This window comes from Heloderma suspectum, chromosome 4, assembly GCF_057233095.1.
Source record: "Heloderma suspectum isolate Gila_16-S chromosome 4, 16-S_ref, whole genome shotgun sequence".
Taxonomy (NCBI): Eukaryota; Metazoa; Chordata; class Lepidosauria; order Squamata; family Helodermatidae; genus Heloderma; species Heloderma suspectum.
Genome location: NC_139461.1, coordinates 253,788,492 through 253,815,783, shown reverse-complemented (window position 1 = coordinate 253,815,783; position 27,292 = coordinate 253,788,492). Strand labels below are relative to the sequence as shown.

At 42.7% G+C, this 27,292-nt stretch overlaps 1 protein-coding gene and 1 pseudogene across 5 annotated transcripts in view; both read right to left on the bottom strand.

Moving 5' to 3' along the window:
* LOC146348541 (C4b-binding protein alpha chain-like) overlaps window positions 1-27,292 on the bottom strand; it is a 111,656-nt gene that overhangs the window by 82,480 nt on the left and 1,884 nt on the right. For 2 of the 5 annotated variants that reach the window (XM_084853391.1, XM_084853390.1), the window contains exon 2: window positions 22,352-22,552. The exons of the other annotated variants lie outside the window; for them this stretch is intronic. In XM_084853391.1, coding sequence (XP_084709517.1) covers window positions 22,352-22,552 — 201 coding nt within the window. The remainder of the gene's footprint in view (window positions 1-22,351; window positions 22,553-27,292) is intronic. 5 annotated transcript variants of the gene reach the window in all.
* LOC146348542 (complement decay-accelerating factor-like) lies at window positions 57-12,585 on the bottom strand (annotated as a pseudogene).

The window sequence follows — 27,292 nt, the reverse complement described above, 5'->3', positions numbered from 1 at the left end:
ACTTTAATTTTAACTCCTACCATTTGTATTATTATGCCTGCATTGAAAAATATTACTCAGAATTTTTTCAGTACAAGCAGAACACACTGCAGAAATACCTTTAAATAATTAATCAAAAACAAAATGGATGTTACCTTTACAAAACATTAAGTTCTGACCACTTGAAGTTTTTACCACAGGTAATAGTAACGGTATGAATTTAGTCAGATACTTCCTGACAAACATATTCTATTACCTTCCCAACAGGAAAGTCCCTAAGGCGTTTAAAGTCAGCTTTTATTTCAGCATTATCTAATATTGGTGGGATAGGACAGCTCCCTAAAAACAAAAATGAATACTTAGGCACCATGAGAGGGCCAGAATGTCCCTCCTCATTCACAATATGAGAAGTGAATATCACCAAAAAAAAGTGAATGAGAGCACCAACCAGGTGTACATTACTGAGACTGGGGGTGGGGGGGTGGGGATCCTCACGACAATGGAATGAGAAGCGCGTTGGGAGTATTACCTGGAATTTCATGGAATCAGCTTTGGTCCGTCAGGGACACACAAAGCAAGATAAGCCGAGTCTAATGTACCTTTAAAATCTGGTTTTCAGAGCTTGAAAGGAATATACTTCAGGGTGGGGGGAGTAGAACCGAACGTCATAAAACTGGCAGGGGCTGCTCAACCAATGAGAGAGTCTTGTTTCCTACCCCTGTCTAGGCTCCCCACTGTTACTATATTATTATGAATGGAGAGCAACTAATTTTCCCAAGTCTGCAGATTTCCCTGAAGAAACAAAAATCCCGAGTTCTCCAATGCAGCATCTGAAGGCTCCTGAGAGCCCCCCCCATTTCACCACATCCCAGTAATCTGCTGCTGAGTTATTGCTCCCACTTGTGTGCATTTTTGCTTATTGCTTCCAAACCCCCTTATTGCTTCCAAACCCCCTTCTCCTTTTCTTCTTCTCCCTGCTCCCAATGAGAAGCTCCCCTAAAACCAAAAGATCGTCATTGTGATAAAGCAAAGAGACTTTACATAACAAGGGAGAAACGACTTTACATCAGAGAAACTACAGAACTTCAAAGAAGCCTAACATCGCAATAGTGATTTAAGAGAGCAACGGAGAAGCGAAAGAGTGCTTCATGGTGAGTTAGTAAAGTTAGCCTTTACCCCTTTCACTGCAGGGGAGAAAGATTTATTTCTTACTTCTGAGTAAACATGCACAGAAGGGGGGGATATGTTAAAGGTTAAAAGCAGGCTACCAAAGGTGATAGAGTGTCCCCACCACTGCAGTAATGTGAGGGATCCCTGCTGAGTTCCTGGGTATTTTATTAATAGGAATAGGAAAAACTACTTCCACTGGGGGAACAAGAGAGAATGGAGCATCCCACCCCCTTGACCATATCACTGCAAGGTCACAGAGGCACACCCAGGAACCAATGCAGGGGAGACATGGCACATTGTGGTAAAACCTCCAGGAAGCCGCTTTCAGTAAAAAAGAGTAAAAGGAATTTCAGAAAATGCGACTTTTCAAGAGGGAAGCAGCTCATTGGCAGCGGATTGGTGATGACGTCATCTGTCATGAAGGAACTTAGACTGCTCTAACTTTGCACTAAATCGCTTGTGAAGACATCCCTCTGGGTGGGGGACTGGGAGGGGTTAGTCTCTCCCAGCTTTGCCCTCCTGGGTATTCAGTGCAGCACCAACACCAACTTGAGAGTTGGGGAGGGGGAGTAGCTGCGATCTACAGTGATTTGATTTCCCTCGTTAGGCTTCCTGTCCATTTGAGTGCTGATCTTGAGTGTTTATATCTTACTTTGGGTATCCAGGGCAGATTAGGGATTCTGCTGGTGTACCGCCCACCATGCTACCCATCACATCTCTTGCCTGAGCTGATGGAGGTGGTCTCGGACTTGGTATTGAGATCCCCTAGGCTGATGGTTCTGGGGCATTTCAACTTTCAAGCTGAAATTCATGCCATTGGATCCAGGGTGGCTCAGGACTTCATGGCTGCCATGGGGCTGTCCCAACATGTTATTGGCCCAGTGCATATAGGAGGACACACTCTTGATTTGGTTTTCTCAACTAGGCAAGAGGATGGTGATCTGAAAAAGGGGGAATTAACATCTATACCCTTGCCATGATCAGATCACTTCCTATCAAAGTTTAGATTCTTAGCAGCCTTTCCCCTCTGCAAGGGCAGTGGACCTATTAAAATGATCTGCCCTTGGAGGCTAATGGATTCTGATGGATTCTAGAGGGCTCTAGGGGATTTTCCTGCTGGTATGGCTGGCTGTTCCACTGAATCCCTGGTTACTCTGTGGAATGCAGAGATGACTAAGGCAGTTGACACAATTGCTCCCAAGCACCCTCTCCCTCTGAGCAGAGGCCAGCAAGCTCCTTGGTATACACCTGGGCTGAGGACAATGAAGCAAGAGGGAAGACAGTTAGAATGCAGGCAGAGGAAGACTTATGTCGAGTCTGACCAAGTACAGGTTAGAGCTTATTATCAAGCCTATTCTGTGACGGTGAGGGTGGCAAAGAGAGAGTTCTTTTCTACCTTCATTGCATCTTCTCAGTGCCATCCAGCGGAGCTTTTCTGGGTGGTTCATGGACTTTTTGCAATCTGGGCCAGACAGAGAGATGGTGGAGCCCTTGGTAGCCCTGTGACAAGTTTGCATGGTATTTTGAAGATCAAAACGCTTGCATTTGCCATGCCTTGGACACCAGACAATGCAGTTCCACTAGTAGACGTGTCCAGAGCACCATCTGGTTCAGTTTTATTGAATAAGTTTCAGTTGTTGAGGCCTGAAGATGCAGAGAAGGTGCTTGGGCATGTCCGGTCAACCACCTGTGTGCTTGACCCTTGCCCATCATAGTTTATTACCTCTAATAGGGAGGGGACGTCCAGGTGGGTCCAGGAGGTTACCAACTCCACCTTAATAGAGGGAGCAGTACCAGCCACTTTAAAGAAGGCAGTTATTAGGCCATTCCTGAAAAAGCCTAACATGGACCCAGAAGATATTAACAGTTATAGGCCAGTAACCAACATCCCATTCCAGGGCAAGGTGCTTGAGCGGGTGGTTGCTGGACAACTCCAGGCACTCTTGAATGAAACAGTTTATGTAGATCCATTTCAACCAAGCTTCACACCTGGTTTTGGAACAGAAACAGCCGTGGTCACCCTATGGGATAACCTTTGCTGGGAGAAGGACAGGGGGAATGCAACCTGTTGATTCTCTTGGACCTCTCAGTGGCTTTTGATACAATCAACCATGGTGTCCTTCTAGACAGGCTATCTGGGTGGGAGCTGGAGATAACTGCACTGCAGTGGTTCCGCTCCTACTTGGATGGCCAATTCCAGAAGGTGATGCTGGGGGATTATTGCTCTGACCCTTGGCAGTTATGCCATGGGGTGCCAAACAACTCTATTTTATTCCCCATGCTCTTCAACAATTACAAGAAACCACTGGGGGAGGTTATCCAGAGATATGGACTGAGGTGTCACCAATCTGTAGATGACACCCAGCTCTACCTCTGCTTTTCATCAAATCCAGGTGAGACAGCGGGTGTTCTGAATTAGTGCCTGGGTGTGGGAATGGACTGGATGAGGGCCAATAAATGGAGACTCAATCCAGACAGGACAGAGATACTATTGGTGAGCGGGTCGCCTGCCCAGCTAAGTGTTCAACCTGATCTGGAGGAGGCTGCACTCCCCTTAAAGGATCAGGTTTGTAGTTTGGGGGTGCTCTTGGATCCAGAACTGTCACTCAAGGCACAGGTGGACTCAGTGGCATGGCGCACCTTTTATCAGCTTGGGCTGATATACCAACTATGTTCTTATCTAGACAGTTAGCCTAGCTACAGTTAACCATGCTTTGATAACCTCTTATTTGGTCCCATTTACTGTCCACATTGCAAGGAGTTTTATTTTTAATAAACAACTATCAAGTTTATTTTTACTATATTTTTTTAAAATCATTATTTTAAAAAAATAACATGCCAAATAGCAAGCTACGCATCTCAATGAATCAGAAGTGTTAGTCATGTTGGTTTTCTGCTCTTTAAAACAGGCTAATCTAGAAAACATGAACTTAGGGTGCAATCCTATTGATTGCACCCTCGATGCTCATAAGCCTCTGAATTCGGAGACTTATGAGTACCCATGAAGAACAGGAGGTGCTATAGAGGCGATTGTTGCTTCCACTGCACCTCCCACTCTGCATTTTAGCTAGATGGGCTTTTTTTGCTGCAGAGGGGGATTGAATATTGTAGCTTCTAAAAAACTAACAAAATTATTGTGGCATGCACTTTTGTAGGTCAGATATAAAAGCTAAACCTATAATAGTAGTTTATACAGGTCTTTTGGAATGTAATAAAGTGGATGCTTAGTATGTTAGAGAGGAATGGAATAGGGATTAAGAATGCTCTCTACAGCCTAATCAATGGAAAGTTGCCCTAGCTTCCATATGTACTATTTCTGCAGACTTAAAATTGAGGCTGATTCAATAAAGATGTTTTGTATCCGTTGGACACCACACAGTCTTCGTAAGAAGCTGGCTAGCTCTGCTACATGTTGGTGATGTAATGTGGACAATGTGTTGCTGAGGGATATGATGTGGCCATATCCTGTGATGGCTTCTTTTGGTTGGAAGTTATTGCTCACATAAATTTTGTTCTTGAACGATCTGTGATAATGTTCATGCACCTTTAAATTATATTCCAGTGATGTGGGGATTAACAGATGGAAAGCAGAAGTGGGCTGAGAGCTCTTACAGTTGCAAAGAGATTCATACTTCAAGCCTTGAAGGATAAGGACCCATCACCTATCATTCAGTGGTCTGAAGATCTTACTGCTCTTGCTACATTTGAACATACATCCCACAGTCGTCAATTTTGTCTGGATCCTTAGATATATGGACTACTTATATGAACATATATATTTGAAACAGAAGAAATGAATCTTTTTCACTCTTTATAAAAAAATCATGGTGCTGTGGATAGTTATTGTGAATGGATATGCTTTTTTGTTATGTTCTTTTTGTTGTTGTTTGCTATCTTCTCCCACTTTTTGTTTTGTTATAATTGCAAATAAAAATGTTAAAAAGAAAAAAAAGGTTAAATGTTAAATAATGACAAATAAGGGGGCAAGGGAGAGAAAAGGCCCAAAGACAGCAGTTTGTAACATTCTTAAGAACAGAGTACAGGAGGTATTATGCAGACTGACAGTGCAATCATTTGCACATATGCAGAAACAAGTCCCACTGAGTTCAGTGAGTCTTATGCCCAGGAAAGTGCATAAGAGGTTTGATTGCTTCCATAATTAGGTTAGACTGAGCTAGGTACAAAGTGATTTCAGGTTACACAAAGAGTTACTGGGACAAAGAAGTGCATTTGTTTCCGCTTTGAGCCATTATAAGTAGAATGAATATAATGTAATTCCAAAAGGGGTTTATAAATAGGTGGCTCTAGAACATGGGTGCAGAACCCCCCCAGGCATAATCCACCCTGTGGAGCCTCCTTGGGATCCTCCAGAATGGAAGTAACAGCTGCGATGTAAGAGGTGGAGGGCTAGGCCAGCACTGGGAAGAGCGGCTGCTCTTTATAGCACTTCCGCCGGGATGCCACATGAAACCAAGGACCAACTTTCCAGCACTGGCGGAGTCCCTGGTTTTGCGCAGTGTTTCCAAAGGGGGACCCCATGAAGCCAGGGACTTGGACAGTGTTGGGAGGAGCAGCTGCTCCTCAAAGTGCCATTTGAGTCCATTCCTCTGTGCCTTTCTTAGCACAGAAAAAGGCTAAGATGGGCAGGGCATGACTAGGAAACCCCACAGGTGGAACTGCTCAATGAAAGAGCAAGTTCCCCATATACACACACAAAATAAACAATCCTAAAATAAAACTAAAACACAGGAATCCCTTTGTTCCAGTTTTCAAAGGTGCTAGGCAGTGGTGAAAATGAAAAAAAATTAGGCAGTAATCTATATACAACAACTTCAATAATCGCACTCAGTGGCAACTATTTCTAAATAAACAAGCATTGGATCTGTTATAATTTCTCAAATAATACTCAGTAGCTACTTTCTTAGCTGAAATGTCAAAGAAACTAAATCACCAACAGGGCATGTGGTTCTTCATTATGTGGTTCTTAACATCATCTGCACACTGCAACAACTGAAATCTATAACTAGCATTCGTATTCATTAACAAGAACCACATATTTACCACACTGAGGCCATTTACCTGTTCCTACAATTTCAGTAGAGCTTATTTCCACGTGAGTATGAATACAGTCACAACCGCAGACTAATAAGGGACCCTCAATATTTTTTTAAATACTTTTTATTCTACTTTTATCTTTATAAACAAACCAAAGAACACCAACAACATAATCATCTTCTACGGTTTCAAACATTACAGTATTCTTAAGAGGACCCATCAATAATGAAACAGAAAAAAAAAGAGAGGAAGAGAGGAGATAATATAAAAAGGAGAGAGAAGGGCAAAGGGGAAGAAAACAGAAAAGAGGAAAAAACCCGCAAAAACAGAGGAAAACAAAGCACAATATAAACAGAAGTTTACATAACAAAGTTAAATTTAAACTACATTACACATAAATTTCAAATATCACTCTACTTAAAGATTACACCCATCTTACAGGTCAATACAGCTTAAGTAATCAATTTCAATATTGTATCTTCAGGCTTATAACAAAGAAGCAAGCTTAGAATTCATTTCCATTGGCCATATCATGCCTTTTAGCTACTATATAATGATAAAGTTTAAGAACAACCAGCCAAAAATATTTACTAATCCTAGTATCATAATATTAATAATATTGATAATAATAATTAAAAAAGAAAAAGATTATAAAGGATAAAAAATAACCAAAAATAGAACAATCACTAATATATTTTATACTATCTATATTTTAGATAGTATAATTTCTAAATATATAAATGAGTGTGCACATTTCTGTACACCCTCATACAGAAGATTTAAATATAGTCTATCATATCCATTTTAAAAGAAGAAGGGGGAAAAAAGGAAAAGGATGAAAGAAAAACAACCAATATACATAATCAGCTATCTCTGGTCTAGCCTGAATCTTACAGACTAAACATAGCCAATTAATAAAACATGTTTGTAAATTCCAGTTCGTGGAGCTAGAGCAGAAGTCTCGCGTGTTTTTCCGATTAGCCACACCTCTGCCATTTCGTGATTTAGAAACTTCTTCATCTGACCTTCAGAGAAAATGGAAAACGTAGCAGGATATTTTAAATGATATTGTAGATTCATTTGTTTTGCCAGATTTCTCGCCTTGGTAAACAGGCTTCTATTATCCACAACTTCTTTGGTGTAGTCCGGAAATAGCATAACTCTAACTCGTTTTGATCCCCCAAAAAGATTTTCCCCCATCTTGCCAAGGGCAGAATATGATTTTATGTGGAGATTCTTGCAAATTGAACCATAATCATATAATCAGTCCCTTTAGCATTTAGCACATGGAATGTATGTTCAGTGTCAAGTACATAATCAGATGGCACAGGGAGTATCTCATGCAAAAGCTTATCTACAAAAGTAGACAAATTTACATCACTAGGTAGATCTTTAATACCAGTGATATGTACATTTGTCCTGCGCGTAAAAGCCTCCAGTTAAGAAATTCTGACAGAGAAATCGTTGAAAAAAGCTTGTGACGCAGTTTCATTTGTTGCAACTCGATCTTCCAGCTCATTAACCTTCGCCTCCATTTTTTGCCAAGAAGTGTTGATTAAAGCCACAGCCCCTTGCAGGGTGGTGATGGAATTTTGGATTGTATCCAGTCTCTTAGCCTGTTCAGCAAATTGTAAAGACAAAGTTTTTATCAAAACAAGTAACTCCTCTGTATTTTCATCGCTTCTCAAAGCCTTTGCCAAGGGAGGTGTGGGAGGGGTCGACAGAACTTTTCTCCTCCTTGGTGTTGCCATCCTTCTTTTTAAACAAATCTTGTAGGTCCTCGAATATTGCCGGTATTCCTTAGTCCACAAACACTAAAAACTACATTGGAACATGTCAGCCCTGATTCCTCCTAATTAGACAGGAGTTTTCAAAACAACTTTGAGCGGTGATTAAGCTTTGGCAGATTTGCCTCGGAGGCCAGCCCCTCTGCTGCATTGCAGAAAGAGCTATCCTTCCAAGGCTTCATCCAGATGCTGCTCTTGCTTCCCCCTTTATTCCAGAGGAAGATGAAAAGGTTTTTCAACCTTTTAAAAGCTGTTTGAGATAGTGTCCTGCAGAAACTCCGCAGAACACCACCAGGGCGACATTGGCTCCGACCAGAAGTCCTCGAGACCCTCAATATTTTTTATATTCAAGGCTTAGAATAATCATTTAGAAATGATGATTCACAAAGGATGGGAAGAATGTGTTTGGCCACAGCATGAAGAACTTCACCAGGAGGGCTTTAAACTGAATCCTACGGGGAAGGGAGATGTAATGTTAGGGGTAACAATGGATGTAGGAGCATGCACTGCAACGGAGAGAACAGCTCTGATAGTGCCCAATAATAGTCTTCAGACACATGTAGGAAGAAAGCCAGACTATGAAGCACATGGTCTTCGATGTCTATATACTAATGCCCAGAGTATGGGAAACAAACAGAATGAACTTGAACTCTTAATGCAGGAGGGAAATTATGACTTGATAGGTATAACTGAGACTTGGTGTGATGACTCTCATGACTGGAATACAGCAATTGAAGGATATAACTTGTTCAAAAAGAACAGGAGGAACAGAAAGGGAGGTGGGGTTGCACCGTATGTGAAAAATACATATCTCTGCACAGAAATACAGGAGGATGAGCTTGGTAGCCCCATCGAGAGCATCTGGATCAAAATAAATGGAGCAAAGAATAAAAGGAACATGGTGGTCAGAGTCTACTACTGGCCACCCAATCAAAGAGAAGATGAGGATGAAACTTTTGAAAAGCAAATAGCCAATGTTTTAAGGAAGCATTATGTAGTAATGGGGGACTTCAATTTCCCCGATATTTGTTGGGAGACAAATTCTGCAAAACATGCCCCCTCCAGGAAATTCCTGACTTGTGTGGCGGATGACTTCCTCCTACAGAAAGTAGAGGAAGGAACTAGAGGATCGGCTATCCTTGACTTGATCCTAACCAACAGAGATGACTTCGTGGATAAAGTAGTAGTTACAGGAACTCTGGGGGAAAGCGACCATGTTGTACTTGAGTTCTTGGTTCAAAGGGAAGCAAAAGCCGAGTGTAGCCAAACGCGTACCCTGGATTTTAGGAAAGCTGATTTTAATAAACTCAGAACAATGATCAGGAAGGTCCCATGGCAAGCGACGCTAACGAGAAAAGGAGTCCAAGATGGGTGGGAGCTTTTAAAAAAGGAAATTCTCAGGGCACAATCACAAACTATTCCAACAAGAGGAAAAGGTAGAAGACAACAGAAGAAGCCAATGTGGCTTCACAAAAAGCTTAGACGTGACCTGAAAACAAAAAAGGACACATATAGGAAGTGGAAAGAAGGCCAAGTAACAAAGGAAGTGTACAGGCAGGTAGAACAGAATTGCAGGGATGGTGTCAGGAAGGCTAAAGCTGAGAATGAGCTGAGGTTAGCGTGGGATGCTAAAAACAACAAAAAGGCTTTCTTCAGCTACGTGCATAGTAAAAGGCAGAGGAAATAAATGGTTGTTCAGCTATTAAATAAGGATGGCAAAACAATAACAGATGACAAAGAAAAGGCAGAGGTGCTCAATTCCTACTTTGGCTCAGTCTTCTCCGAAAAGAGGGTCTATGACTCCCCTGGCAAAGGCGAAGTACAGGCTGAAGGGGCAGGATTGCAGCTTGAGATCGATAGGCATACAGTCAAGGAACACCTAATTAATTTGAATGAGTTCAAAGCTCCAGGGCTAGATGAACTGCATCCTAGAGTCATAAAGGAACTGGCAGAAGAACTCTCAGAAGCACTGTCTATTCTCTTTGAGAAATCATGGAGGACGGGGGAAGTGCCAGATGACTGGAGGAGGGCTAACGTTGTCCCTATCTTCAAAAAGGGCAAAAAGGAGGAACCTGGGAACTACAGACCAGTCAGTCTGACATCAATCCCTGGGAAAATTCTGGAGCAGATGATAAAGCAATCCATCTGGAAGCACCTTGAAAACAATGCAGTGATTATGCAAAGCCGACATGGATTTGTCAAAAACAAGTCCTGCCAGACGAATCCGATCTCATTTTTTTTTATCAAGTATCCTCCCTTGTGGACCATGGGAATGCTGTAGACATCATATACCTCGACTTCAGCAAAACTTTCGACAAAGTGCCCCATGATCTCCTGATGAGCAAACTAGCTCAAAATGGGCTAGATGAAACAACCATCCAGTGGATCCACAGTTGGCTACAGAATCGGAGTCAAAGAGTGCTTCTCAATGGGACTGTCTCCAACTGGGGAGAGGTAACGAGTGGGGTACCGCAGGGCTCAGTCCTGGGCCAAGTGCTCTTCAACTTTTGTATTAACGACTTGGAGGAGGAGGTGCAGGGAACGCTGATCAAATTTGCAGATGACACAAAATTGGGAGGGATAGCTAATACTTTGGAAGACAGAAACAAAATTCAAAGTGATCTGGATAGACTGGAGCGCTGGGCAGAAAACAACAGAATGACATTTAATAGGGATAAATGCCAAGTTCTGCACCTAGGAAAAAGAAACCAAATGCACAGTTACAAGATGGGGGATACTTGTCTCAACAACACTACAAGCGAGAAGGATCTTGGAACTGTTGTCGATCACAAGCTGAATATGAGCCAACAATGTGATGTGGCTGCAAAAAAGGCAAATGCTCTTTTGGGCTGCATTAATAGAAGCATAGCTTCCAAACCCCGGGAAGCACTAGTTCCCCTCTACTCAGCACTGATTAGGCCTCATCTGGAATACTGTGTCCAGTTCTGGGCAGCACACTTTAAGAAGGATGCAGACAAACTGGAGAGGGTTCAGAGGAGGGCAACAAAGATGATCAGGGGACTGGAAACAAACCCCTATCAGGAGAGACTGAAAGAACTGGGCATGTTTAGCCTTGAGAAGAGAAGACTGAGGGGAGAGATGATAGCGCTCTTCAAGTCCTTGAAAGGTTGTCACAGAAAGGAAGGCCAGGATCTCTTCTCGATCATCCCACAGTGCAGGACACGGAATAATGAGCTCAAGTTACAGGAAGCCAGATTCTGGCTGAACATCAGGAAAAACTTCCTGACTGTTAGAGCAATATGACAATGGAACCAATTACCTGGGCTCTCCTGCACTGGAGGCGTTCAAGACGAAGCTGGACAGCCATCTATCAGGGATGCTCTGACTTGTATTCCTGCATTGAGCAGGGAGTTGGACTCGATGGCCTTGTAGGCCCCTTCCAACCCTACTATTCTATGATTCTATGAAATAACAAAGGTAAATAATAGATGGAACATTCTTAGAGTAACACATACTGCCACAAATGTCTTGTGTTGGTGACCAGGAATCATTAGTACATCTAGTGGTGCTGATACTTCCATGAATACTTTTAAAACCTGGTTTGCATCTATAAATAACAGCACCACGGTTTGGAAGAACATCTGGGGGTTCATGAAAGTCTGGTTCAGAAGAGGGAAATACTGGCAAGTCAGCCGTAGCACAGTCATTTAAGAAATCTTTTAAAAGACAACAGTTAGTTGATATACAAAACTATAAGAGTAAAAAGCTTTATTATTCATTTCACTATATTTGTTCTGATGGTGATTATAACAAAAATCTGCAACTTGGATAATTATGATAGCACACCATAATGATAAAACACTAACAAATATGTATGAAAGCACTGTATGAGAAATACATTTAATAGTTTATATTAGCTAGGTCTTTATGGAAGGCTCCCTGGATCTTTTCCTATGCCAACTCCAGCAAAATTAGCACACCTCTTCTTGCACAGATCCTGTTCATTTCAAACACCGCATGAACAAAAACTTCTTATTCTAATATCTCCATGAAAGGAGACTAAAAGCACACAAGTTCTCAGTAATAAAGATACATTTTGAATTTCCATTATATTCTCACTTTGTTAATTTGACTTATCCTCGGCAGTAGCTCAGCTCATGTTGCACTTGATGAAGTGCACTGCTAACTGTTAGAAGCTCATATGACAATGTATTCTTACTGTAGATTAAATTTTCTAGCGTTGCCAGTGTTCCAATATGAAGCTTCTCACTGTAGCTTTAAAACACACAAGCTGCAATCCTATGGTCTCTAGTAGGGTGTCCTATGGCCCATAGGATGTTTCAGATCTTCCCCTCCAAGGACAGAGACAGGTCCAACCCAGAGGGGAGAGACAACCTCACAAACCACTCCCAGCCATTGTGGAAACCTCTGTAGCCCTTGTCTCTCTGACACTGGCGCTCTAACATCTGTAGAAGCGAGAAAAAGGATGTCCATGGACACGTTTGGTTCAGACTGAGGGAAGGCTTGGACCCACAGGATCCATGGCCCTCCCATTCCCCTGACATGTTACTGGAATTGGGGGAAATGTATGCTACCTTGGAGCTAGTGAACATAATGCTCCACTAAGCACCATCCAAGTCCATTTCTCTGTGCCTCTCTTAGCACCCCAAAAAACTAAAATGGCCAGGGCATGAGGAAGAAAGTAATAATGGCCATGGTCAGTGACATCATCTGGCCCACAGAGGGCATGGCAGAGGGTAATCCAGCCCCCCACCCACATATACAGTCAGGGCCAGAAATACTGGAACAAGGATAACTGTTTTGGCAGTTGGCCTCTGTACACCACCACACTGAAGTTGAAAGGAAACAAACCCAGATGGGAGCCAAGTCAGGACTTTCAGCTGTAATTCAAGGGGTTTGACAAAAGTGGGGCACTAACCATTCAGGAAGGACAGCCAGTGGCATACACCCCCCCCCATAGTTGGGGGCTCATAAGTAATAGAACAAACCAACATCATTTCAAACTTAAGGATCGCCTTTAGTACCTGGATGAAAATCCTTTGCAGTCAATGACTGCCTGAAGCCTGGAGCTCGTTTGCTGTTGTTATTCGTTCAGTTGCTTCCGACTCTTCGTGACTTCATGGACCAGCCCACGCCACAGCTTCATGTCGGCCGTCGCCACCCCCAGCTCCGCCAAGGTCGAGTCCGTCACCTCCAGAATATCATCCATCCATCTTGCCCTTGGTCGGCCCCTCTTCCTCTTGTCTTCCACTTTCCCTAGCATCAGCATCTTCTCCAGGGTATCCTGTCTTCTCATGATGTGGCCAAAGTACTTCAGTTTTGCCTTTAATCTCATTCCCTCAAGTGAGCAGTCTGGCTTTCTTTCCTGGAGTATGGACTGGTTTGATCTTCTTGCAGTCCAAGGCACTCTCACAATTTTCCTCCAGCACCACAGTTCAAAAGCATCTATCTTCCTTCGCTCAGCCTTCCTTACAGTCCAGCTCTCGCAGCCATAGGTTACTACAGGGAATACCATTGCTTGAACTATAAGGACCTTTGTTGTCAGCTTGATGTCTCTGCTCTTCACTATTTTATCAAGATTTGACATTGCTCTCCTCCCAAGAAGTAAACATCTTCTGATTTCCTGGCTGCAGTCAGCGTCTGCAGTAATCTTTGCTCCTAGAAAGACCAAGGCAGTCACTGCCTCCAAAGTCTGTTTTCTCCCTCTATTTGCCAGTTATCAATCAAGCTGGTTGCCATAATCTTGTGGGTTTTTTTGAGGTTTAACTGCAACCCAGCGTTTGCACTTTCTTCTTTCACCTTCGTCATGAGGTTCCTCAGCTCCTCTTCGCTTTCAGCCATCAAAGTGGTATCATCTGCATATCTGAAACTGTTAAAGTTTCTTCCAGCGATTTTAACTCCAGCCTTGGATTCATTAAGCCCAGCACGTCGCATGATGTGTTCTGTGTACAGGTTGAATAGGTAGGGTGAGAGTATACAACCCTGCCGTACTCCTTTCCCAATCTTAAACCAGTCCGTTGATCCGTGGTCTGTTCTTACCGTTGCTACTTGGTCGTTATACAGATTCCTCAGGAGGCAGACAAGATGACTTGGTATCCCCAAAGCACCAAGAACTTGCCACAATTTGCTATGATCCACACAGTCAAAGGCTTTAGAATAGTCAATAAAACAGAAATAGATGTTTTTCTGAAACTCCCTGGCTTTCTCCATTATCCAGCGGATATTGGCAATTGGGTCTCTAGTTCCTCTGCCTTTTCTAAACCCAGCTTGTACATCGGGCAATTCTTGTTCCATGAATTGCTGGAGTATACCTTGCATTACCTTACTGGCATGTGAAATAAGTGCCACTGTTCGATAGTTTGAACATTCTTTAGTGTTTCCCTTTTTTGGTATGGGGATATAAGTTGATTTTTTCCAATCTGGTGGCCATTCTTGTGTTCTCCAAATTTGCTGGCATATGGCATGCATCACCTTGACAGCATCATCTTGCAAGATTTTAAACAGTTTAGCTGGGATACTGTCGTCTCCTGCTGCCTTGTTATTAGCAATGCTTCTTAAGGCCCATTCAACCTCACTCTTCAGGATGTCTGGCTCTAGCTGACTGACCACACCGTCAAATCTATCCCCGATATTATTATCCTTCCTATACAGATCTTCCATATACTCTTGCCACCTTTTCTTGATCTCTTCTGCTTCTGTTAGGTCCTTGCCATCTTTGTTTTTGATCATACCCCTTTTTGCCTGGAATTTACCTCCGATGTTTCTAATTTTCTGGAAGAGGTCTCTTGTCCTTCCTATTCTATTATCTTCTTCCACTTCCGTGCATTGCTTGTTTAAAAATAATTCCTTATCTCTTCTGGCTAACCTCTGGAATTTTGCATTTAATTGGGCATATCTCCCCCTATCACTGTTGCCTTTTGCTTTCCTTCTTTCTTGGGCTGCTTCCAGTGTCTCAGCAGACAGCCATCTTGCCTTCTTGGTTTTCTTTTTCTTTGGGACGTTTTTTGTTGCCGCCTCCTGAACAATGTTGCGAACTTCTGTCCATAGTTCTTCCAGGACCTTATCTACTAAATCTAGTTCCTTAAATCTATTCTTCACCTCCACTGCATATTCATTAGGAATATTAGTGCACTCGTATCTAATTGATCTGTGGGTCTTCCCTATTCTCTTTAGTCTGATTCTAAATTGTGCAATAAGAAGTTCGTGATCTGAACTACAATCAGCTCCAGGTCTTGTTTTTACCAACTGCATAGATGTCCGCCACCTTTGGCCACAAAGGATGTAGTCAATCTGATTTCGGTGTCGACCATGGTGAAGTCCATGTATAAAGCCGTTTCTTAGGTTGTTGGAAGAGAGTGTGTGTTATGCACAGTGAGTTGTCTTGGCAAAATTCTATCAGCCTATGTCCTGCTTCATTTTGTTCTCCCAGACCATACTTGCCTGTAATTCCAGGTGTCGTTTGACCACCCACCTTAGCATTCCAGTCTCCTGTAATGAAAATAACATCTTTTTTTGGCGTACTATCCAGTAGGTGCTACAGATCCTCATAGAACTGATCTACTTCTGCTTCTTCAGCATCTGTGGTTGGGGCGTATATTTGGATCACTGTGATGTTAAATGGCTTACCCTGAATTCAAATTGAGATCATTCTGTCATTGTTTGGATTGTATCCAAGCACTGCTTTAGCCACTTTATTATTAATTATGAAGGCTACTCCATTTCTTCTGTGGTCCTCTTGTCCACAGTAGTAGATCTGGTGGTTATTTGAAGTGAAATGGCCCATTCCAGTCTATTTCAGTTCACTGACACCCAAAATGTCTATATTTAATCTTGACATCTCCTCAATAACCACATCCAATTTGCCCTGGCTCATAGAGCTTACATTCCAGGTTCCTATGGTGTGTTGATCTTTAGAACATCGGATTCGTCGTTCACCACCAGCACCGTCGGCCGCTAGCCATCCTTTCAGCTTTGAGCTAGCTGCGTCATCACATCTGGGGCTAGTTGAACTTATCCTCTGTTCCTCCCCAGTAGCATTTTGACCATCTTCCAACCTGGGAGTCCCATCTTCCAATCGTATACCGACATATCTCTGGTTGTACTGATCCATTTAGTTTTCATGGCAAGATTACTGGGGTGGGTTGCCGTTTCCTTCCCCAGGGATCGTATTTAGTCCGACCTCTCTGCCATGACTTTCCCGTCTTGGGTGTCCCTTCACAGTTTAGCTCGTGACGTCACTGAGGTGCTCAAGCTCCAGCACCATGACAAGGTAACGATCTCCTTTGCTGGAGTTCATGGACATGACCAAATGCTGAGTTTCCTCCCTCGAGATGCCTTGCCAGGCCTTTACTGCAGCTGCCTTCAGCTGCTGCTTGTTTGTGGGTCTTTCTGCCTTCAGGCTTGTCTTCAGGAAGTGAAAAGCATGCTCTATTGGGTTGAGATCAGGTGACTGACTTGGCCATTGAAGAACATCCCACTTCTTTGCCTTGAGAAACTCTTGAGTAGCTTTTGCTATATGTTTTGGGTCATTCTCCATCTACAAGATGAAGCGGAGTCCTATCAGTTTGGCAGCATTCGGCTGAATCTGAGCAGGAAGTATAGCCCTATAACCGTCAGAATTCATCCTGCTGCTTTTATCAGCAGTCAGGTCAGCAATAAACACCAGTGACCCGTTTCCATTGGCAGCCATACATGCCCATACCATAACACTGCCTCCACCATGTTTGACAGAGGATGTGGTATGTTTTGGATCATGAGCTGTTCCTTTCCTTCCCCATGCTTCTCTCTTCCCATCATTCTGGTACAAGTTCATCTTGGTTTCATCAGTCCAAAGAATCTTATTCCAGAACCGGACAGGCTTTTTTAGGTGTTTGCTGGCAAAGGCTAATCTAGCCTGTCTGTTCTTGAGAGTTACCAGTGGTTTGCACCTTGTTGTGACACCTCTGTATTTACATTCATAAAGCCGTCTCTTGACTGTGGATGTTGACAATGACATGCCTACCTCTTCAAGAGTGTTCTTGACCTGGCTAGATGTTGTGAAAGGGTTCCTCTTCACCATGAGCAGAATTCTGCAGTCATCCACTTCAGTTGTCTTCCAGGCCTTTTGCTGTTGCTGTGGTTGCCAGTTAATTCCTCCTTTTCAGGATGTTTCAAACTGTTGTGTTGGCCATTCCCACTGTTTTTGCTATCTCTCTGATGGGTTTATGTTGTTTCCTCAGCCTAATGATGGCCTCCTTCACTCGCATGGACACCTCTTTGGACCTCATGTTGGGAGTTCCAGTGAAGAGCTACCAGATGCAAACGTAACACTCAGAACCAGCTCCAGGCCTTTTATCTGCTTGATTGGTCATGGGATACCCAGGAAACAGGACACACCTGGCCTTGCAGCTGCTCGTCAGCCATTCGTTCCATTACTTATGAGTAGGGATGTACGAAAGTCACTTACCTGGTCTCGCAGCTTGCTTCGCGGTGGGGGGGAGGCGCTTCGTTTCTCCCCCCGAAATTCAGGTCGGGGGGGGGAGGCTTCCCGCCTCGCCCGGCTGAAATTCAGGCCGGGGTGGAGGCTTCCCGCCTCGCCCGGCCGAAATTCAGGCTGGGGAGAAGCGCCCCGTCTCCCCGGCCGCGAACTTCAAAAGAAAAAAAAAAAAGCCCCATGATAGGCTACGTAATGATTTACGTAGCCTATCACATCTGACTTTGCAGATCTAGCCGTAATAGGCTACGTTAATCGTTACGTAGCCTATCACGGGGTTTGTTTGTTTTTTAATTCAGCTGTAATGGCGGCGGCGGCAGCCGGTCAAAAGACCAGCTGCCGCCCCTGCACGAAAGCCCACTGAACCGCCGCCGGGAGGGACATTCGGAGGAGGTAAGTCCCATCCCTGGGGGGGCGGGGGAGTGGCGGAGAATTTCACCACCGATTTTGGGGGGCCGAATGCGTTGGCACTAGGCCCTCCGAAGTTTCGGGGAGAAATTCTCCCCCATCCCTACTTATGAGCCCCCAATGACAGGCGTGTGTGTATGCCGCTGGCTGTACTTCCCGAATGGTTAGTGCCCCACTTTTGTCAAACCCCTTGAATTATAGCTGAAAGTCCTGACTTCGCTCCCATCTAGGTGTGTTTCCTTTCAACTTCAATGTGGTGGTGTACAGAGGCCAACTGCCAAAACAGTTATCCTTGTTCCAATATTTCTGGCCCTGACTGTAGCTTTGCACCCCTGCTCTAAGACATATATTAGATTTGCCTTTAAGGTGCAACATTTGCAGCCACTATAATTTTTCTTAAGTACTCATTATAAACATTTGCCAGGAAATCAGCAAACATGAAATATGGTTTTTTATTGAAAGAGATCATAAATCTAAAGTTTTTGTTAAATTAACGTATTACATTTACATCATCATAGCTTTCCTCCAGAGTTCAAGGCCACAGACATGGAGGTGTATTTGACTAAAACACTGATTGCCAAAGAGCTAACATTCCTTTAAACAGTTTAGTTATGGTAATTATTCCACTATATTGTAGAATCATCCAGGACATTCAAACCCTTCAAAATTTAAAGTACTGCCATCAGAAAACTGTGATAGAATTATTTCAGGATATTACAAACATTTTCAAACAGCATCTGATTCCCTTTATTTCTTTCCTACTCTTCCAAAATCTCAGTAATTGTGTAGGTTTGGCCAAATAATGTGTGATCCAGGAACTCTTATTGGTCCAGAATTATTATTACTAGACAAATTCCTAGAGGAGAAGACTATCAATGGCTACTAGTCCTGATGGCTATATGCTACCTCCATTATCAGAGGCAGTATGCCTAAATATACCAGTTGCTGGGAACATAGGCAGGAGGGTGCCGTTGCACTCATGTCTTGTTTGTGGGTCTCCTGTCGACAGCTGGCTGGCCACTGTCCAAACAGAATGCTGGACTAGATGGACTTTTTGTCTGATCCAGCATGGCTCTACTTATGTTCTTATGTTGTTGTTAGCAGTGCGTGCCCACCACAGGATTAGATTCAGACCTCAATACCTCACTTTCAAAAATGGCCCAATTCAGCAGCTGTCAACATCAACTTGGACTGGGAGTCGGGAGATCCAGGTTCTAGTACCCACTGACTTTGGGCCAGTCACAGACTCTCTGCCAACCTACCTCACAGGGTTGTTATAGTAAGGATAAAATGGAGATAAAATGGAGAGGAGGAGGATTATATATGCCACCTTGGGTTCCTTAAGGAGAAAAAACCTGGGGTATAAACGTAATAAATGAGTAAATAATCTGAAGCTTCATGTATCCCATTAACTATCATAGGAAATCAAAAAATGACTATAATTCTTTTTCTTTGTCAGAAGGGAAGACAGGAATGAGCAAGAACTTCCAGTTAAGATGATGACTTGATTGGACGCAGCCTGTGCCTCTCCTGATTTTCTGCTTTTAAAATCCAGATTACAACTTAAGACTTATGTTATCCTGGGTATTCTGCACTAAACACTGATACAACAGACCAGGCAGCCATGGTTTCTTTGGACGCTGAAAAGCACTCTGACAAAATTTACTGGAAATTTATTTTTGTCATGTTGAGTAATGTTGGCTTTCCTGCAGAATTTTTGAAATGGGTTAAGAGTTTTATATACAACCCCAAAAGCTAGACTTATGACTAATGATCTTTTTTTCAGCTTTTTTCGGCTTACTTGGGAGAAGTACCAGACAGGGATGTCTTCTTTCTCCTTTGATATTTGATTTACGTTTGGAACCTCTGGCTTATGCTATTAGACCGAATAGTAGCATTCCCGGCTTTGTGCACAATAGTTCAGAATTCAAAATTATTCTTTATGCTGATGATCTCTTATTGTTTATCTCAAAACTTCAGTTATCTGTTCTGGCTTTGATGCAGATGATTAATACTTTGGGGGTGCAATCTTATCAAGATAGCTGCCAGCCTCTGAAGTTGTAGGCTGATGACTATCCTATGAAGGTCAGGCAAAGCACAGGGAAGATCCTCTCCTCCACGCTCCACCTGCCCTGCATTCTTGGCTTGACGTGCTATTTCGCGAGTCTGGCTGGGGCTTCGGAGAGGGGGTTGGAATGAGCCTGGAGACCCCATAGGACGCAATGTAAGGGGCTTCTGCACTCACATCCCCTTCCTGCCCCCGGAAACACCCCCTTTTTGCCCTCTCCATGCTCCGTTTTATGAGCATGGAGAGGCAGCCGGCATGGCTCTCTCCATGCAAGCTATGAGGGGGAGGGGGCAGGGAGAGTGTTTTCCTGGCTCCAAGCTCAGAGCACTGTCTGAGTTTGGAGCCAGGAAACCAAAAAATCCTATGGCCTTCTAGACAGTGTCTAGTGGCCACAGGATTGCTCCCTTGGTAACTTGTCTGGCTATTCAATTAACAGGTCAAAATCTGAATTAATGCTGATTAAGATACTGTATCTCATAATGTATTAGTTCACTGGCAATTTTGCTGGAGCCCAGATATTATTAGTTATTTGGGAATACTTATTCCCAGAGACATATCTCAAATGACCAAGCTCGACTTGAATAAATTGACTGAGATCTCACAAGATTTAGATAGCTGGGCTTCTTTAAAGCTACGTTTGTGGTGAAAGGTTAATACACTCAAGATGAATACTGTACCTCAGATTGTCCATGTTATACATGAAATTCCTTTATGTATACTTGGCAAATACTTTCAAAAACTCAATGCTCTGTTTTGTAAATTCTTTGGGGGTTCCTCCCAACCATGAATATCCTTGAAACAGCGGCAACTTCCAATTGAAGAAGGTGGGTTTGGCTTCTCAGATCTTGCTTTATAACATCAGGCCTATTTGTTGACCTATACTAAATTTTGGTCATTTCCACTTAGATCAGATTTTCTATCTGGCTCTGTTTTGGAATCTTATTGTCTGGATCCCCTCTCTAAACAAATGGCATTAAGTTCTTGGCACAAAATGGATAAGGTTCCTCCCACAGTTACGGCTACTAGAAATGTGTGGAGTATAATGTCATGTCAATTACATTTTGATCAATTTTCTCATGCTAAATTGACTCTATGGAGAAACACAGATTTAAAAATTAGTAAGAATTTTTTTTTTGTGGCAGACTTGGATGGAGAAGTTTATTTTTACCTGGATCAATAAGTGGGCATGGATGATGTGACTTTGTCATTTTCAGCTTTGCATGCCAAATACAACTTGTCTGTTACGGCTGCATAGTAATATTTGGAATAGCAACTTTCATTAGAATCTAGGTTTGGCCCAGCCACTTTTACCGCTTCAGAGTTCCCTTTCCTATTGGAAAGCCTTATTGAGGCTGATCAGTTATATCGACCCATGATCCATGTTTATAAATACTTATATCATTGAATAAATATGATATACAGGATCTCAAGCAGAAATGGGATAGGGAACTGGATTGTCCCATTTTGCCTAATCAATGATTCGCTGCTTTAGCATCTGTATCTGAAGCATCTACGGATCTCAGGTTATGCCTTATTAAGCAAAAACTCTTGTCAGTAAGCAATCTTTTGAAAACCCCAAAGTAAATATTCCCTTATATATAAAATATCCCTTTGATAAATCAGTCGTTTAATAGTTCATCTTGTTTCTAGCACTGGTGCACATCTCATGCCTAAGCCTCTTATACCAAGCTACTAGGTTTTAAAGTATTCTGAGAGAATTGGTGGCAGCAGAAAAGGGTCAGCTTGTGGCAGAGAGTTCCTTAGACCCTGAAATATAAGCATTTGCTAAAAAGAAAAAAGAAACCCCTTAGGTGGGATTGCCCCGTGAAGCAAGTTCCACACACACACACACACAATTATAAAACAAAATCTAAAGCAAAGGAATCCCCTTAGCTTTAAATTTCAAAGGTTTCATGTAGTGTTGAAAATAAGAAACTAAGTGTGCAGCATGGTTGTCTCAGGAATGCTGGGAGTTGTAGAACTTTTTTCTGTCTAAACATGCATAGGACTGTACCCTTAGTCTGTAATCTATACACAACAGCTCCAAGAATCTCACAAATTCAATGGCACTGACTTCCAAAAACTATACATTGGATCAAGTTATAGTTTCTCAAATAATACTCAGTAGCTACTTTCTTGCATGTCAGCTGAAATGTCAAAGAAACTAAGGCACCATTAGAGCGTGTGGTTCTTTTATGTTCATTAACTTCATCTGCACTCCACAACAACTAAAATCTATAACCAGAATTCATATCCATTAACAAAAAACACAGATTTACCACTCTAAGTAGAGCTTATTTCCAAGTGAGTGCGAGTACAATTGCAACAACCGAATAATAAGAGATTCACAATATTTTTTATGCTTGAAGTCTTAAAATAATATTTTAGAAATAACAAATGTAAATAGAATATTCTTAGAGTAACACATACTGCCACAAACGTCTTGTATTGGTGACCAGGAACCATTGGTACATCTAGTGGTGCCCAACCTTTCACGGACTCTTTTAAAACCTGGTTTGCATCTGTAAATAACAGCACGATGGTTTGGAAGAACATCTAGGGGTTCATCAAGGTCTGGTTCAGAAGAGGGAAACACTGGCAAGTCAGCAGTAGCACAGTCACCTGAGAAATCTTTTTAAAAGACAACAGTTAGTTGATATACAAAACTATAGGAGTAAAAACATTATTATTTATTTCACTATATTTGTTCTGGTGGTGATTATAACAAAAATCTGCAACTTGGCTAATTATTAGTACAAACTGTAATGATAAAACACTAACATATACATATGAAAAGTTAAAACTGCCCTCTTCTCTCAGGTATTTGGCAGCATATAATGAGGTTTAATCAGGTCCTGGATTGTCTTTGGTTAATTGTTTTAAATATTGTTTTAGATATACGTTCTGGGTATGTGCCATCGATTTATATGTTCTTATGATTTTTGCACTTCCTATAATGTATTTTTACTGGTATTTAATTATTGTGAACCACCCAGAGAGCTTCAGCTATGGGGTGGTACAGAAATATAATAAAGGAAATTAAAGCATTGTATGAGAAGTACATTTAAGATTGTGCATTGTTGTTCAGTCGTTCAGTCGTGTCCGACTCTTCGTGACCCCATGGACCATAGCACGCCAGGCCTTCCTGTCCTGCACTCTCTCCCGGAGCGTGCTCAAGTTCATATTCATTGCATCCGTAATGCTATCTAGCCATCTCATCCTCTGCCGTCCCCTTCTCCTTTTGCCTTCAGTCTTTCCCAGCATCAGGGTCTTTTCCAGGGAGTTTTCTCTTCGCATTAGGTGGCCAAAATATTGGAGCTTCAGCTTCATTATCTGTCCTTCCAATGAGCAGTCAGGGTTGATTTCCTTTAGGATGGACTGATTTGACCTCCTTGCAGTCCAGGGGACTCGTAAGAGTCTTCTCCAGCACCACAGTTCGAAAGCATCAATTCTTCGGCGCTCAGCCTTCCTTATAGTCCAGCTCTCACAGCCATACATTACTACTGGGAAAACCATAGCTTTGATTAGACGGACCTTTGTCGGCAAGGTGATGTCTCTGCTTCTTACTATGCTGTCTAGGTTTGCCATAGCTTTCCTCCCAAGGAGCAAGCGTCTTTTAATTTCATGGCTACAGTCACCATCTGCGGTGATCTTGGAGCCCAAGAAAGTAAAATCTGTCACTGCTTCGATTTCTTCCCCTTCTATATGCCAGGAAGTGATGGGGCCAGATGCCATGATCTTAGTTTTTTTAATGTTGAGTTTCAAACCAGCTTTTGCACTCTCCTCTTTCACCCTCAACAAGAGGCTCTTGAGATCCTCTTCGCTTTCTGCCATTAGGGTGGTATCGTCTGCATATCGGAGGTTGTTGATAATTCTCCCGGCAATCTTAATTCCGACCTCTGATTCATCCAACCCGGCATTTCTCATGATGTACTCTGCATATAAGTTAAATAAGCAGGGTGACAATATGCAGCCTTGTCGTACTCCTTTCCCAATGTTGAACCACTCGGTTGTTCCATGTCCGTTTCTTACTGTTGCTTCTTGACCCTTGTACAGGTTTCTCAGGAGACAGGTAAGGTGGTCTGGTACTCCCATCACTTTAAGAATTTGCCACAGTTTGTTGTGATCCACACAATCAAAGGCTTTAGCGTAGTCAATGAAGCAGAAATAGACGTTTTTCTGGAATTCTCTTGCTTTCTCCATGATCCAGCGAATGTTGGCGATTTGATCTCTAGTTCCTCTGCCTCTTCGAAACCCAGCTTGTACTTCCGGTAGTTCTCGGTTCGCATACTGCTGAAGCCTAGCTTGTAGGATTTTGAGCATCACCTTGCTGGCATGTGAAATGAGCGCAATGGTGCGGTAGTTTGAACACTCTTTGGCGTTGCCCTTCTTTGGAATTGGAATGTAAACTGACCTTTTCCAGTCTTGTGGCCACTGTTGAGTGTTCCAGATTTGTTGGCATATTGAATGCAGCACTTTAACAGCATCATCTTTTAGGATTTTAAATAGCTCGGCTGGAAGACTGTCATCTCCGCTAGCTTTGTTGTTACTAATGCTTCCTAAGGCCCACTTGACTTCACTCTCTAGGATGTCCGGCTCAAGTTCAGTGACCGCACTATCATGGCTATCAGGAACATTCAGATCTTTCCTGTATAGTTCTTCTGTGTATTCTTGCCACCTCTTCTTAATCTCAAGCTCTTTATTTAAGGCTGTCTCCCTGGATCTTTTCCTATGAAAATTCCAGTAAAATTAGCACATGTTCTCTTCCACAGATGCTGTTGATTTCAAACAGCTTATGCACAAAAACGTCTTATTCTAATGTCTCCACAGAATTTAAGGGCGCAATCCTATCTAGATAGGCAGCCACCTCCAAACTCGGAGGCGACCGCCTATCCAAAGCAAAGAAGAGAAGAATGGGGGGATCCGCAGGAGGGCCGAGCAGGAGAGGAGGCTGCTATACGACACATAGGATGTGTCGTGCAGGCAGATCCACTCTCCCTGCCCTGGAACACCCCCAGCCCCGCCACTTTTCAGCCACAGGGCCTCTCTGCACTTCCTCAGAGGCAGCACAGATGTGGCGGGAGGTCAGTTTTCCGGGAACTGACCTCAGAAATTAACCGCGCTCCAACGTCAATTCCCGGAAAAAAGCATATCCTCTAGCCGTCTAGCTGCTGTCTAGCGGTCATAGGATTGTTCCCCAAGAAACTAAACTGCTGAGAGACTTCATTAACCGCTGAAGATTTTATTAATGGCTAAGAGATTTTATTATATTCACTGGTATATAAATGTCACAAATAAATAAAAAATAAATAAAAGCATGAAACGTCTCAGTAATAAAGATGCACTTTGAATTTTCATTATTTTTTCACTTTATTGATTAGGCTTATCCTCAGCTGTAGCTCAACTCATGTTGCACTTGATGAAATACACTGCTGCCTGTTAGAAACTCATATCACAATGTATTCTTACGGATTATATTTTCTAGCGTTGCTGGTGTTGAAATGTGAAGCTTTGCACAAGCTGCTATGGCCCATGGGAGGATGCCCTAGGGCCCACAGGATGTTTCAGACCTCCCTCTCCATGGACAGAGAGAGAGGTCCAGCCCAGAGGAGAGAGCCAACCTCACAAAACATTCCCAGCCATTGTGGAAACCTCTGTCGCCCTTGTCTCTCTGACATTAGAGCTCCAACATCTGTAGAAGCAAAAAAGGGATATTCCATGGACATGTTTGCATCAGACTGAGGAAAGACTTGGATCCACCGAATCCATGGTCTTCCCATTTCTCTAACATGAGACTGGAATTGGAGGAAATGTACACTACCTTGGAGCTAGTGAATATAATTAGCTTCCCATTGCAACCAATGGGAACAAAATCGTAAGAGTTAAACATTAAATAAAAATAAAAATGCCGCTCCTCTCTCCCAATGATAAAGCAGCTCCTCCAGCTTCACATCTTCCCACACACCCACTTAATTCAATGGTAGGATTGCTCTGACAGAGCAGCTGGGGACACACCAGCAGTCACAGCATTGTGCCTATTCCTTTTGCCTAGTCCCCTCCTCTACCTGTCATGTCACATCAAGCAGAGGTGGAAGTGGACAGAAGGAGCAGGAAAAGGAGCTAGTTTAAAGCTACAGTACAAGTCTTTGTCAATCCTATATTGTTCCATTTTCATGTTAATGGTATTCTGGACAATTCATTGTTTATAATCTCTAAACATTGTGACCAGATAACACATTTTGTTTATTTATTTTTATAGTCTGCCAAACAGTATCCACTCAGGTCAGGTAAAAACGGAGTGGTAGTTGGAATATCTGGAGACTAGAATGGAGGATTATAATGTCCCCTCCCCCAGCCAATGTGCTTCTTTCATCTGCCTCCAGGAATCAGAAAGTGCAAACAATATAGTAGCAGCAACCCAGTGAGAAACGTTAACATCTGGCTGCTTTGGAAACCAAATCTAGGCTAGGGTAATTTATTTCCTCTCAAACCTGCCATGGTCCAAAGTTCAGCAGCAGAGTAACAGCTAGAATGTCAGAGGGTGCAAAGGTAGCAGCCACATGGGTGATTTGAGCCAATAACTGGTCCCAATTGTCCGCTTTATTGTATTTTAAATACACTGTAAGCCACTGCAAGAATTTTGGTTGGCATTAAATGCCATCCATGTACATGGTGCTTCCCAAATTTGGAGACAAAAGGTGTGTGCCCCCATGGAGTTACACTCTAGACACCAATAGAAAGGAAAGGAATGAAAACGGAGGCTGCGCTTAACAAGGAAAGAATATGTGATTATTTGTTACAAGTATTTAGGCTTAGTACTCTAGGCTATGCAGACTAGTGGGTTATGCCAAATATGTGTTTTGAAGGAGGGATTAAAAGCAAGTGGTGATAGAGCAGGAGATGTGACTGTTACTTGCTGTAACGTGCTGGGATATAAGAACAAAGAATAAAGACAACAAGGTCATAGAGGACTTTACCTTCAAAGACAAGAAGCACATGCAGAATCTTGTAGTAGACAGGAAGCCAGTGTAGGTATTTAAGCAGGAGCATCACATGATCAGAGCAATAAGAGAGGATAATTTTAGGGGTGGTCCAGACATCATTCTCATCCACTTATCACAGAATCATAGAGTGAGAAAGGTCCGTTTAGGCCAACAAGTCCAACCCCCTGCTCAATGCAGGAATCTAGAATACAGCATACCTGACAAACAGTTGTCCAGTCTCTGCTTGAATATCTCTAGCAACTGAAAGTCTATGACCTACCTAGGTAGTTGGTTCTATTGTCTGTCTATTCTAACCATTCAATTTTTTCCCCCTGAGGTTCATCTGAAATCTGCCTTCCAGTAACTTGTAACATTGTAATACTCGCAT